General features: G+C 44.4%; 1 protein-coding gene across 1 annotated transcript; it reads right to left on the reverse strand.

Moving 5' to 3' along the window:
- Positions 1 to 8329: 8329 nt before the first annotated feature.
- Positions 8330 to 12729, reverse strand: KCNK6 (potassium two pore domain channel subfamily K member 6). Its single transcript, XM_031963154.1, has 3 exons — positions 11687 to 12729; positions 10129 to 10524; positions 8330 to 9847 (listed from the first exon to the last, which is right to left on the reverse strand). Exons 1-3 carry the CDS (start codon positions 11991 to 11993, stop codon positions 9627 to 9629), a joined length of 924 nt encoding a protein of 307 aa, XP_031819014.1. The 5' UTR covers positions 11994 to 12729; the 3' UTR covers positions 8330 to 9626.
- Positions 12730 to 14813: the final 2084 nt, after the last annotated feature.

Raw genomic sequence — 14813 nt, forward strand, 5'->3', positions numbered from 1 at the left:
CTACCAAATTCCTTTTATGACACAGACATGGTACTGATACCTAAACCACGTAGGTTAAAAACAGAAAAGAAAATTATAGACCCATCTCCCTAATGAATATTGATGCTAAAATCTTAAACAAGATATTAGCAAAAAGACTACAGAAAATCATCCCCAGGAAAATCAGGAACTATATGAGCAAAACTACAAAACTCTTTCCACACAAATAAAGTCAGATCTAACCAATTGGAAAAATATTAAATGCTCTTGGATTGGGTGAGCAAATATAATAAAGATATTAGTTTAGGTAGTTCAACCCTACCTAAACTAATCTATTTATTTAGCGCTATACCAATCAGACTCCCAAAAAACTATTTTAATGACCTAGAAAAAATAACAACATAGTTCACATGGAAAAACAAAAGGTCAAGAATTTCAAGGGAATTAAAAAAAAATCAAATGAAGGTGGCCTAGCTGCACCAGATCTAAAATTATATTATAAAGCAGCAGTTACCAAAACCATTTGATATTGGCTAAGGAATAGACTAGTTGATGAATGGAATAGGTTAGGCCCAAAGGACAAAACAGCCAATAACTTTAATAATCTAGTGTTTGACAAACCCAAAGACCCCAGCTTTTGGGAAAAGAACTCACTATTTGACAAAAATTGCTGGGAAAATTGGAAATTAGCATGGCAGAAACTAGGCATTGACCCACACTTAACACCGTACACAAAGATAAGGTTAAAATGGGCTCATGACCTAAGCATAAAGAATGAGATTATAAATAAATTGGAAGAGCATAGGATAGTTTACTTCTCAGATCTGTAGAAGAGGAAGGAATTTATGACCAAAGAACTAGAGATCGTTATTGATCACAAAATAGAAAAATTTGATTATATCAAATTGAAAAGTTTTCGTACAAACAAAACTAATGCAGACAAGATTAGAAGGGAAGCAATAAACTGGGAAAACATTTTTACAGTCAAAGATTCTGGTAAAGGCCTCATCTCCAAAATATAGAGAGAATTGACTCTATAAGAAATCAAGCCATTCTCCAACTGATAAATGGTCAAAGGATATGAACAGACAATTCTCGGACAAAGAAATTGAAACTATTTCTAGCCATATGAAAAGATGCTCCAAGTCATTATTAATCAGAGAAATGCAAATTAAGACAACTCTGAGATACCACTACACACCTGACAGATTGGCTAGAATGACAGGGAAAGATAATGCAGAATGCTGGAGGAGATGTGGGAAAACTGGGACACTGATACATTGTTGGTGGAATTGTGAATACAAACAGCCATTCTGGAGAGCAATTTGGAACTATGCTCAAAAAGCTATCAAACCGTGCATACCCTTTGACCCAGCAGTGTTACTACTGGGCTTATATCCCAAAGAGATCTTAAAGAAGGGAAAGGGACCTATATGTGCAAGAATGCTTGTGGCAGCCCTCTTTGTAGTGGCCAGAAACTGGAAACTGAGTGGATGCCCATCAATTGGAGAATGGCTGAATAAATTGTGGTATATGAATATTATGGAATATTATTGTTCTGTAAGAAATGACCAACAGGAGGATTTCAGAAAGGCTTGGAGAAACTTACATGAACTGATGCTGAGTGAAATGAGAAGGACCAGGAGATCATTATATGCTTCAACAACAATACTATATGATGATCAACTTTGAAGGATGGACCCTTTTCAACAATGAAGATGAACCAAATCAGTTCCAATAGAGCAGTAATGAACTGAACCAGCTACATCCAGGGAAAGAACTCTGGGAGATGACTATGAACCACTACATAGAATTTCCAATCCCTTTATTTTTGTCTGCCTGCATTTTTGATTTCCTTCACAGGCTAATTGTATACCATTTCAAAGTCCAACTCTTTTTGAACAGCAAATTAACTGTTTGGACATGTATACATATATTGTATTTAACTTATACTTTAACATATTTAACATGTATTGGTCAACCTGCCATCTGGGGGAGGGAGTGGGGGGAAAGGAGGGGAAAAGTTGGAATAAAAGGATTTGCAATTATCAATGCTGAAAAATTACCTTTGCATATATCTTGTAAATAAAAAGCTATAAAAAAATAAAATAATAAAAAAAAAGAGAACATTGTACAGAGCAACAAGAAGATTTTACAATGATTAATTCTGAGGGACATGGTTCTTTTCAACAATGAGGTGATTCAGACCAGTTCCAATAGACAAGATGGGAAAAGGCATCTGCATCCAGAAAGAGGACTAAAGGGACTAAATATGGATCACAACATAGTATTTTCACTTTTTTTTGTTGGTGTTTTGTTTGCTTTTTGTTTTCTTTACCATTTTTTTCCCTTTTTGATCTGATTTTTCTTGTGTAGCATGATAATTGTGGACACATATATAAAAGAATTATACATATTTAACATATATTGGGGAGGGAGTGGGGAGAAGAGAGGAAGAAAAAAAATTGAAACACTAGGTTTTGTAAGGGTGAATGCTGAAAAATATCTTTGCATATATTTTGAACATAAAAAGCTATTATTTTTTTTTAAAAAAAAGGAGAGCCTTTTTAAAATTCCATTATCTTCTTCTGTATATGAATCCGGATCTTCTGTATGTACACTATACATAAAATACATGTATATCATACATAGTAACTATGTATGATTGAATTCTTTCTCCTTTGCTTACTCATTTTTAATTTATTTGTTTGTTTTATTTTGTTTTTAGCAACTATTAGTGTAATTGAGTTATAGTCCTGAGTTATGCTCTTTGCTACTGTACTCACAAGATGTATGCTAACATAACTGGGCTTGGCTTCCCTCAACAGAGGAAGATCCTTCAATCTTCTACTAAGCATCAGACCCGTAGGAGAGATAAGTTTCTAAAACTGAGCTGAAGGGTTTGCTGTTTGTTGATTCTGCAGAGCAGGCCTGTTGGTGTTTGCACTTCACTCAAGTGGAACCCCCACCCCATGAGGTGGGGTCTTTCCTGGGGTCTTCTCAAATTGTCTTGAGTACAATTGCTTTACACTGTGTTTATTTATGCTGCTTTGAGGCAATGTTCTGCCTTTTTTTTTTATGGAAGAAATTTGGAAAGTTGAAAGTTTTCTGATCTACTCTACTACCTTTCCAGACTCCCCTCCTGAACAACCTGAATTCTTAGGGAATTTTTTTTCCTTATAACAAACCTAAATTTGCCTCTTTTTGACTTCTATCCATTAGTTCTAATTCTGTTCCCTGGCACAAAGCAAAATAACTCTAATCCCTCATTCATATGACTGTCCTTCAAATGTATGAAGACCACTATTGTTTCCCTTTCCTTAAGTGCTCACTTCTCCAGATTAAACTATCCCAAGTGCTTCAACTGTTCCTCAAAACATTACCTCAAGCCCCTTCACTAACCTAGTTATCCAATTCTTTTTTTAAAATTTATTTTATTTTTTAAATAACTTTTTATTGACAGTACATATGCATGAATAATTTTTTACAACATTATCCCTTGCACTCACTTCTGTCCTGACTTTTCCTTTCCCTCCCTCCTCTCCTCCCCTAGATGGCAGGCAGTCTTATACATGTTAAATATGTTATAGTATAAATATGTTATAGTATATAAGTATATCCTAGATACAATATATGTGTGCAGAACCAAACAGTTCTCTTGTTGCACAGGGAGAATTGGATTCAGAAGATAAAAATAACCTGGGAAGAAAAACAAAAAATGTACAGTTCACATTCATTTCTCAGTGTTCCTTCTCTGGGTGTGGCTGATTCTGTCCATCATTGATCAATTGGAACTAAATTAGATCTTCTCTTTGTCAAAGAAATCCACTTCCATCAAAATGCATCCTCATACAGTATTGTTGTTGAAGTGTATAATGATCTCCTGGTTTTGCTCATTTCACTCAGCATCAGTTCATGTCAGTCTCTCCAAGCCTCTCTGTATTCATCCTGCTGGTCATTTCTTACAGAATAAAAATATTCCATAACATTCATATACCACAATTTACCCAACCATTCTCCAATTGATGGGCATCCATTCATTTTCCAGTTTCTAGCCAGTACAAACAGGGCTTCCACAAGCATTCTTGCACATATAGGTCCCTTTCCCTTCTTTAGTATCTCTTTGGGATATAAGTCCAGTAGTAATACTGCTGGATCAAAGGGTATGCACAGATTGCTAGTTATCCAACCAGTTTAGCAAGCATCCCTCTGGAGAGGCAATATCTGAAACCTGAATTTCACTCTTATCCAAACTGGTCAAAGGAGTGAAGGATGCACACACACACACACAAACACACACAGAAACAGACACAGAGACAAGACTGAGAAAGAAATACATTTCAGTCAACAGGGAAATAGGAAGGAGAAGACAGATGGGGGATTTAGCAGGAAAGCAGATTAAAGGAGAGATTAATCCAAAGCAAAACAAACACTAACCAAAAGGACAGAATAGAGAGGGGGTAGGGGAAGTGCTGGATTTAGAGTCAGTGGCCCTTGGTTCAAATTTTATCCTTGTCCCTTAGTAGCCATGATCACCTCACTTTTGGGGTCTCAGTTTCCTCATCTATAAAAGGAGTGGTTTGGACTAAAAGACTTCTAATGCCCAATCTAGCTCTTTATCTGTGATCTTGTGAATTTATTAAATGTCACATCCAGAGCTGATCCCAACCTTCCAAATATGTTCTGCTCAGTGCTGTAAAGCCTAACTTTCACAAAAAAACTTTTCACTAGTAATTCCAAGGCAATCTCAGTAGACTTTGGATAGAAAATGCCATCTGCATCCAGAAAAGAACTATGGAGACTGAATGTAAATCAACACATGCTATATTCACTTCTTTTTTTCTGTTGGGTTTTTTTTTTTTTTTTTTTTTTTGGCTCTCCAGTGGTTTTTCCCTTTTGTTCTGATTTTTCCCTCCCAACATGATTCATAAAGCAATGTGTGTTAAAAATAAAGAAATGAAAAAAAAAAAGTTCCTTAAGCTTGCACTAAGTTTTTTGATTGTCATATCACTCAGGTGACTTTCTGAGCTTGCCGTTCACAGAAACTATTAAGATTTGTTTTAGAAAATCTTCCATCTGGTACTCTAGTCACACTTCTTCCATCTTGTACTTATGAAAGAAAGTTTTTTGACTCAACCATAAGATTTGACATATAGACTTTTAAAGTTTCATCCTAATAATTCAGGTTAACCATCTGGCCTGCTAAGGTCTTCTTTGAATCCCAATGTTGTCGTCCCACTGGTCATCTGAAAACTTGTGAAGATGCAATCTGAGTCTTCAGTCACTGAGAAAAAATATTCAGCTATGCAGAATCAGGAGCCTTGGAGATCCTTGGAGAACTCCACTAGCGGCTACCCTTCCAAATTACGATCGAGTTATTAATGGTTACCCCTTTTGAATCTAGCTCAGGAGTACGCTAATAAAATGGTAGCTGATGGAGTTTTGCTCTTGAAGCAATGGGGATTCAATGAAGGATTTGAAGATTAATAGGATGTCTTGGGAAGACTTGGTAACTGATGGATAACATGATGTGGTAGAAAGAACTCAAGATTTGGAATGAGAGGACCTTGATTGGAAGCCCTATCTCTGAGCCTGTCAGTTCATCTCTGGACCCTCAGCTTTTACATCTTCAAAGTGGCAGGACTGGAAAAGGTGATCTCAATATTCCTTCCAGCTCTGAATCTAGGAATCCATTATGGTTTAATGTCACAAAGGAGAAAATTGGGGGAGCGCTCCGGGGATCTGTGCCTGTGATGTTAAATGTTTTAATCATTGACTTGGATAAAGGCACAACTAGCATATTTATCATATTTATTGATGACACCAGACTGGAAGGAATGGCTTGCTAGCTCACTGGATAACATTCAGCATCTAAAACATTCTTCATGAGCACTAGCTGAACCTAATATGGGTAAATGCAGTAGGAAGAAATGTTAATTCTTACAATTGCGGTTAAAAAAAAATGAACCACTTCAAATCACCACCTGCCTCTGGCCACTGGGCTCTCATCTTCCATGAGTCTCCTGACCTTCAAAGGCCGGAATGACTACCTTGCCCACCCCTCACCGTGGATTCACAATACTCCTGTCCTATGAAGCGGACCCAGAACAAATGCTCCCAGGCTGTTTTCTTCTGCCCAGTGTAAATGGCTACACTAACAAGGATACATTATTTTGTAACAATTTAAGCATCCTCATTTTATTTCAATAAGAACCTTTTCTCAGTTGCTGGCAGGCTGCTGTAGTCAGTATCTTCTGGGGTTTTCTTGGCAGATACCCAAGTGTTTTCGCTACATTTCCTTTTCTAATTCATTTTATAGATCACGAAATGGATACTTGTGTCAGCTCACACAGGGAGTATGTATCTGAGGCTGGATTTGAGCTCAGGTGGTCCTGATTCCAGCCCTAGTGCTCTATACACTGAGCCATTTAGCTGTCCTTCTGGCAGACTGGATCTTACCCAAAATACAAAACTTATCACATGGCACAGTTTTAGTTGATCGATTGGTGGTTGTCCTTTCTTCTCAAAGAGGACCAAAATGTCATCACTATGTTAGAGTCGAGTTACAGTGTGTTCAGCTGTGGCTGGTTAGACCAATATGAGCTTGGTATGCTCTGCCACAGATTGGACACAAATAGTCCCCATGAAGATTTGGGGTGTGCGAGTTCTCCATAAGTTTTTTGGCAAGCGTACATTTGGCATTCGAACAATGTGGCCAGCCCAACAGAGTTGTGCTCTTTGCAGTAGAGAGAGGACCTCGGTGTCTGCTGTCTTAACCTGCCAGGTGATCTTCAGAATCTTCCAAGAAAATTCAAATGAAAGCAAATCAGCTTCATGGCCTGGCGCCGGCACACTGTCCGGGTTTCATAGGTATACAACAATGAGGTCAGCACAATGGCTCTGTAGACCTTCTGAATGGTAGTCAGGCTAATACCTCCCCTCTGCCACACTTTCAGTCTCCCAAACACTGAGTTCACTCTGGCAATCTCATTGTCAATGTGTACATTCCTGGAAAGCGTGCTACTGAAATAATGAACTTATCCAGAGCATCCAAAACTTCTCCATTTGCTGTAACCAGTGATTCCACTGATGTAGTATCTGTTTTCTTAGTGGTGTTAGACCAAAATTAGCCCAACAGCAGAGAATTGATCCATACTTTGTTGTATTCCTTGTTCATTTCCTTTTATTGACAAACCCCACAGTTACTGTATCCACTGAAGGCCAAGTTATAATGTCAACCCTGTTATTTTTCCCTTACAAGAACCTACTTGTACCTCACTTCCTAGCTACCTCCCCAAAGCCTTTTGGGGTTAGCCTACCAGTCCATGTTGTAATCTCCCAATTTTTTGTGGATTCGTTAGGAATGGCCTGCCTTATGGGCTTTCCCATTGTTAGTGGTCTTTTTCCTGGTTAATTGACATGACGCTGAGCAAGTCACTTAACCCTATTTTCCTCAGTTTCCTATCTGTAAAATGAGCTGGTGAGGAAAATAGCAAACCACTCTACCTCTCTGCCAAGAAAACCCCAAATGGGGTCATAAAGAGTCAGGCCGATCTGGGCAAAAAGTTAACAAAAATTATCGTTTGCTTTTTTCAGCCATTACTGGAATTTTTGGTTTTGTTTCAAACTCATCTTGTCCCCGTCATGTAGAAACTTTTTTTCAGTATCTTTGTATTCTCCTATGTGACCCCCTCCATAGAAAATCTTACCAATAACAGCCAGTGTTTACATAGTGTGTTATCTTCCTGACAAGCTTGGTTAATAGGTACTATTATTTTTCCCCCATTATACAAATGGGGAAACTGAGGCAGATTTAAGGTTAAGCGGCTTGCCCATTAATTCGATGCTGTTCAGTCATGTCATGTCTGGCTTTTTGATCCCATTTGGGCTTTTCTTGGCTGGGAAAAAGAGGCCCTAGCTTAATTATGAGCAGTCAGTCAATAGCATTTCTAAAACTACTCGGGGTGCCTGATAGCCTTGCTAAGACCTGAGCAGTACCACGTTTGACCACTAGAGGGAGAGAAGTCACTTTTCTATTTGACTTGAGCAGTACCACTTTTGACCACTAGAGGGAGAGAGGAGACACGTCTATTGATGAATTCACACTTTATCCTAGCCATTGTAGGTGGAAAATGGCTTAGGCAAAGATTTTTAAAGGCAGGACTGGACTTTTTTTTGGATTTTCCTCCAGAAACAGATAGGCTTATAACTAGAATCGTTGGATTAAGAATTTTGTCTCTCACACATGCTAGGTTCACTTTTTTCTTTTTTTTAAAATCTCTCCATAAATCTCCCTTTTGCTCTGATTTTTCTCTCCCACCAGGATTCCTAAAGCAATGTGTATTAAAAATAAATTTTTAAAAAATTTTAATTTTTTAAATAAAAATAATTTTGTTTCTGGCAAAGGTCAGAATTTTTCTTTCACCAAACTTGGGACCAGGTAGACTCCACATTGTACATAGTGGAGGAAGGGCAGTCCTAGAGCTTGGAGATAGGCAGGGATAGAGGGAGAGATCACTGATCCTGTTTTCAACTCTATAAACCACTGCCTTTTCCCAAAGGATCATTCCTTCGGCCTATAAGAGGTCAAAGAGAAAGCAGATAGGGATAAGTGAAGAAAAAGGGGGTCCCTACATACAATGGCTTGATAATTCTTCCCCTCCCAAGTTTACTCTTTATGAAGGAAAACTGGGCTTCTTTTGCCTCGATTCTTACTTAACTTTCAATTACTGAATGGGTGTTGCCTCTTAAGACTTACTTAAGACTTGGGAAATGTAAAAAGACCTGGGTCTCCCACTGCATCTGGGGCAATCTTCAAATCTGACTCACTTACAAGTCAAGACATCACCCTCGTGACGTCTTATGGTCCTCTTTGAAAAAGGAGCAACAGTAATCACAACCAGAATATAAAGAGTGAGGGAAGAACTATAATTAGGAATTTGTGCCCAAGGCAAGTAGGAGTCAGGGGCAAAGTAACCTACCTTCAATTTGGCTGCCAGAGGGCGAAAGTGCATCTTGTAGACAGGGACCCTAAATTTGGAGGCCCTAATACTAAATCCTGATCACCTAGCCCTAGTTGCTGACTCTACTGAGTAAGAAATGGGACAGAGATGCCTAGCTGGGATATGAAAAAGACCCAGAAATGTACCCCACTGAAAAGGCTGAAAGGACTCTTGAGAGGCTATCTAGTTCAATTTCTTCATTGTACAGAAGGGAAAACAGAGTAGAGAAAGTGACCAACTCAGAAATTCCAACTTCTCTCTTCCTGAAAGGACCTTGCCTTCCTCCTCCCGGTTACTCATATCATGAGTCTTATAAACCTGGGGCATTTATCTCTTCACCCCAAGAAGCTTGAAGGACTCTTGTGAGTGTGGGAATTGGGACCCAGCCAGGGACTTCCCTTCCCAACCTATGTCCTTCTTCTCTCAGCCTTCCCCCCGCCCCCAATCACACTTGGGCACAGCTGGCATTGAATGAGATGGGGGACCCTTTTAAAACACTTGTGATATTATCCCATGCCAAGGAACAGCAGGGCTCAGGAATTAGACACAGGGAACAGTCACAGCAAGGATGAAATGGGGCTGTCTTGTCCAAAGTCCATCCCTGCCCCCAAGGAAAAGGCCTGAGCAAGGGAAACGGGATGGGGGCTACCGGGGGATGGAAGCATAGTCTGAGTGGATGCCAGAGTTGAGTTGCTGGCGAATGGAATGAACTCTAGAGTCCAGGATATCTGCGTGTTCCTCCTCCTCATTCTCAGCCTGGCACTCCTGGGGCAGCAGAACAAGCTCAGTCAATCCATGGAGGTCAGCCACACGCCGGAAGGTCTGGAGAAGGAGAGCCATGGCCACCAGTCCCAGGAACAGGTACACTGAGTGTAAAGGAAAGGAATGGGAAATAAATGTTGGCAATAACATGACCCACGGACTCCCAGGTTTCAAGGATTCCCTGATCCAGGTAAGACACAGGCTAAAACCTTGCCCTTTCAGACAGGGGTGTGTGTGTGTGTGTGTGTGTGTGTGTGTGTGTGTGTGTGTTGTGTGTGTGCAAGCTCCCCTTGCACAGGATCATACCTTCCCCAATTTCTCCTAATTAGCCCTTTGCAGAGGGCCTTGGGATCCCAGATCCTTTGCTGATAGATCCACTACTCACCTGTGACCAGAACCTTGTAGAGGGCCCTGTTCTTCTGACCTTCCTGTTCTCCAGGCACATAGTCCCCCAGCCCAATGGTGGAAAGAGAGATGAAGCAGAAGTAGAAGGCATCAAGGAAAGTCCAGGCCTGCTCCAAGTAGGTAAAGATGGCGGCCGGCAGCAGGAAGAAGATGGCCAGCACCCCTAGCATCAACAACACCAGGTGCCAGCGGGCCAGCAGCCTTCGGTCCCAGCCTTGACGTAACTGCAGCCAGCGCAGTGGCGCGTGCGTCACCAGCAAGGCCACACGCTGGGCTGTGGCAGTCAGCACCAGCATGGTAAACGGCACCCCGAGCAAGGCAAAGAAGATGGAGAAAGCCTTGCCCGAATCCGACAGAGGGGTGGTATAGCCATAACCTAGGGATGAGAAGGAAAAAACAAAAGTAAGAGAGGAGCCAGCTTCATGGGGGAGGGGGGGAGGAAGGCAGGATGGCATTTCCAAGTTCTGCTCCCCCATCAAGCTGCCAATTCCTGCCCAAAGACTGGATTTCAGCAAGTCGGTAACCCTGCCAGGGTCTCAGTTTCCCCACTGAGGCAAATGAATTATTTCTAGCATCCTAGGTTTTGAGATGGAAAACAACATCTATCTTATCTGACAGATGGGGGAAGTGAGACCCAGAAAAATTGAGTGGCCTAGCATCACACAGCTGTGGCAGGATGTGAACCCAGCTCTTGTTGACTCCGAGTTTTATATCCCTTCCTGTAAAACGCATTGCCCCTGTTAGTCTGGTCCCACTTTGCTGGGAAGCTCCAACTGGTTCCTCCCTGTTTTCATAACTCTGAAACTGTCCTCCCCAGCGTCTTCTCAAATTACCTCTCTACAATCCCTTTGAGGAAGAGGTGGGGTTTAAAAAAACCCCACCTTTTTTTTTTCCTGTGTTCCAGCCCTTCTTCCCAGCATTCTCCATCCACGATGCCGCCTCGGACAAGGCTTTGCGGGGGGAAATTGGACTAGACTCCCCTGACATGGAATCTCTGGGTGATGGAGAAAAGGCTCTGGGATGGGACTAGAGGCTGCTGGTCCCACTGCACCCCCTACTGCTTCTGCTGCAGACAGCATGAGATCTGGGGCCGTTCGCAGACCAAGGAAGGCTACAGGGGGGTCGGGGGACCAGGGCAGGGGCAAAGAGGCAGGCTAGAGGCTGGAATCTCAGGCCCCCGCTAGGGCACAGGGAGGTTTAACGTGTCCCAGACCTAGGAGACAGCTAGGAGAGGGAAACTAGTCCTGGACTGGGGCCTTTCCAGCGAACTGGCCCCTCTTCCTTCCTTGAGCTGGATAGGAAGAAAGTTCTAGGTTCATCCGGGAAGGGGGAGGCTGGAAGGAGCTGGGATTTCCCTCCCCTTTGCTTCCAACAACAGGTTAAAAGCTAAAAACAAAGAGGAAGTTTGGGGGAAGGGGAAGAAAAGGGCTTTAGGGGAGGAAGGGAGAGGCGCCGGGCGAGGGGGAAGATCGAGTGGAGGAGCAGAGAACTTGGGCGGGAGGGCCGGGGGGGAGGGCCGGGAGTCGGGGCGCGCTCACCCACGGTGCTGATGAGCGTGCTGGCGAAGAACAGAGCCGAGGCGAAGTCCCAGCTGGAGGGCGCCGAGGCGTTGCGCAGCGCCGACACCCCGTGGCGGCCGGCCTCCAGCACCCGCGCCAGGAAGCGCTCCAGCGTCGGGTCGTCCAGGCAGGGGCTGCGCTCCAGGAGCGCTCCCTTCAGCGCCCGCAGCTCGGCGCGCAGCCGGCTCTCGTGGGGCCGCTCGATCGCCGACACCAGGAGGGCGCCCAGCAGCAGGTAGCCCGCGTACACCAGCAGGGCCAGGGCCAGGAGCGCCCCCCGCCGCATCTCCCCCCCCCACCCCCACCCCAGGCCCTCGCGGCTCCGGCCTCCCGATGGAGGGCAAACCCAGGCGTCCGGGAGCTGGGGCTCCTCGGCTCCGGAAAGTCCCGACAGTGGGGGTGGGGTGGAGGCGAAAATCACTGGAAAATCGCCCCTCCCCAGCGGGGACACCTAAGTGTCCTGAAGCCGAGGGCTCCCCGGGTCTGGGAAGGCTCGGGCGTCCGAGAGTCGAGGACGATGGAGAGCCCTAAGTCGGGGAGACGAGCCCACGGCGGAGAAGGTCCTTGAAGCGTCCAGGACGTGGGGCCAGAGAGACTTGGCTCCGGCGGGGAGACCCAGGCGTCCGGGAGGGAGGGCCTTTCCCAGCGCAGGACAGACGCGCTCGGGCGGGGAGACCCCGGCGTAGGGGAACGAGGGGGTCTCTTCCCTAATCCCTACCCGAGAACCCCCGGAGTCCCGGGGGAAAAGTGCCGCGGCGGAGACCAACACAAAGTCTCCGGCTCGGGCGACGTGTCCGAGCCTGGCTGGAAAAGGCGAAGCTCGGTGAAGCTGCCAACAGGAGGAGCGAGTTTGGGATCCAGACAGACGCCTCGGTCCGGAGTCCCACCTCGGGGAGGGGCTTGAAGAAGTAGGAGGGAGAGACTGAGAGAGAGGAGGAGAAGAAAGGAGGGGAGGGACCAAGGGGCAGGCTCCCCAACGTAGATCGAAGCTCGTTGGGGAGGGCCTCCAGTATCCGCCCCTCTCGTCCAGATCCTCGACGTCTTGGACCAGTCCAAGGCCTCGCTGAAATTTGGGGGGGAAGGAAGGAGGGCTGTCTTTCCTCCCTGAAATCTTCCCGACGCTGCGATCGGAATCCCAGGCTTCTTTACGAATCTGTGCCCCGCCTCCAACATCTGGCAATAGCTGGAAGGGCCGAATACCGAGCCTGGGGCTCGCGCTTCCAACTTTAGACTGAAGAAAGAAAGAGGAAAACCCAAAACTATTCAGCTTTTAACTTTCCAATCAACCCAATATCCCCGCAGGAGAAATGAGGATCAGATCGGGATAGTAGCGGGTCCCACCCGCCTCTCGCACTTTCGGATGCCATCCTGCAGCCGAGCTAAAAGCAAGAAATCGCTTCCAAAGCTCGGTTCTATTACCTTGCTCGTGGAGGAGATGGCTTGACTTTTTCAGTAAGCCACCCACCCCACCCCCACCCAAAAAGCTATTACTCAGACAGGCTTCCTCCTAGCCCATATCGGCGACCACAAGCTGTTTCCTCCTCATCCCCCCCCCAAGTAACCCCCAAATCCAAGAAGAGGAAAGAGGAGAGGCAGAGGGTCAGAGAATGGGAGACGGGGAGAAGAGAAACTGAGGAAAGAGAAGAGAAATCAAAGGAATGGAGGAAAGTCAGAAATTGAAATACGGTAAAATTATGGAGAGAGGGCACAAGACTGAGGGGATAGAGGGAAAGACGAGGAGACTGAGGAAAAAAGGAGAATCTCTGCGAATACAGATAGGAGAGCCTACAGTGACAAAGAAGGAGAACGGAACAAGAATAACACACATAACTTACTATCTGCCAGACTCTGGACCAAGTGCTGCACAACTATTCACTCCCTCGACCCTCAAAACAATTTTATATGAGATAGCTGGTATTATTCCTCCCATTTTATAGGTGAGGAAACTGAAGCAAAACTGGTTAAGTGAGTTGCCCAGGATCACACAACTAGTAAATTTCTGAAATCAAATCTAAAAACTTGGTCTAGTTCCAGGGACTGGGTGCTGGGGCTACCTAGCTGATCCCAGGATCCCTTGGGGAGATTCTGAGAGAAAATGCTATGGAAACCATTCGTATCTTAAACTTTCTACTGTGGCAGAGAATGAGAAGGCAGAGAAAGTCCATGAAAAAGCTCTCCCCTCCTCCAAAGTAAACTCCTTCAGGGCAGGCAGGCTGTTTCTTTGTCTGTCTTTATATCCCCAGCCTCCTTAGCAAGTCCAGGCCCTGAATAAAGGCTGGTTTGTTTTTTAAATTTAGTTAAATTAGTGAGAGTCTTCTAGTGGGGGAGTAATATTCCCCCCCCCCCCCTTTCCCTCCAAGCCCATCATCTTCACTTGCACTAGCCTGGAACACAACAGGGGCTTAGTGGACACGTCTAATCAAAGTCTATCTTTTTAGAGAAACTTCAAATATTCTAGAGTCTAGAGTCTAGACTTACAGCTCTGGCTGAAAAAAGGAATTAAAAAAACCTGGTTCTAGATTAGGGAACAAAAGAAGATAGCATACCTAGCTGCCCCCATCAACATCTATGGAAAAGTGGGGGGCACAGCGACTCCCAAATTCCTTGAAAAATGAAGTTGACCTAACAGACAGGAAGTGAATGATTGCCCCTGTGGTGGTTGTCATTTCAGAATCAGCTGTTGGTGCACCGAATTACCTAAGTTTCTGCTGACCCGAGGGAGGTGAGTTCCGAACCAAATGAGAACCGAGTCTAAAGAGCTGGAAATGGTTTGTCCTTTCGTGATTTAGGTAACTCTCACCCTCTTCAAATCAGTGGGAAAGCAGAGGGACGAACTCACTTCCACAAAGGTCCACGTCCATTCTCTGCCTCAGGCAGTGGGCAATGGACTGGAGCTAGAAGTGCCCTCCGGAAGCTTATTTTGAACTGCAAGGGGAAGTGGGGGCAACTGATGTGCAAAGAGATAAATAATACCAGACCACTTCTGTTGCATGGCAACACCAAAAACCTGGGAAGGCTCCCCATAAACTGGGAGTCTTAATCACTTTTTGTGTCCCTTTGGCAGCCTGAGGATGCTTATGGATGCCTTCTGAGAAACATGTTTTTA

The sequence above is a fragment of the Sarcophilus harrisii genome, chromosome 3 (genome assembly GCF_902635505.1).
Source record: "Sarcophilus harrisii chromosome 3, mSarHar1.11, whole genome shotgun sequence".
NCBI lineage: Eukaryota > Metazoa > Chordata > Mammalia > Dasyuromorphia > Dasyuridae > Sarcophilus > Sarcophilus harrisii.

What these genes read in the sequence shown, in the direction of transcription:
- KCNK6 (XM_031963154.1), bottom strand. Translation starts at nt 11,993, where the DNA reads ATGCGGCGGGGGGCGCTCCTGGCCCTGGCCCTGCTGGTGTACGCGGGC. An exon ending in CACGCTCATCAGCACCGTGG is followed by an intron (nt 10,525 to 11,686) that starts GTGAGCGCGCCC and finishes TCTCATCCCTAG; the next exon opens with GTTATGGCTATACCACCCCT. An exon ending in CTACAAGGTTCTGGTCACAG is followed by an intron (nt 9,848 to 10,128) that starts GTGAGTAGTGGA and finishes CTTTACACTCAG; the next exon opens with TGTACCTGTTCCTGGGACTG.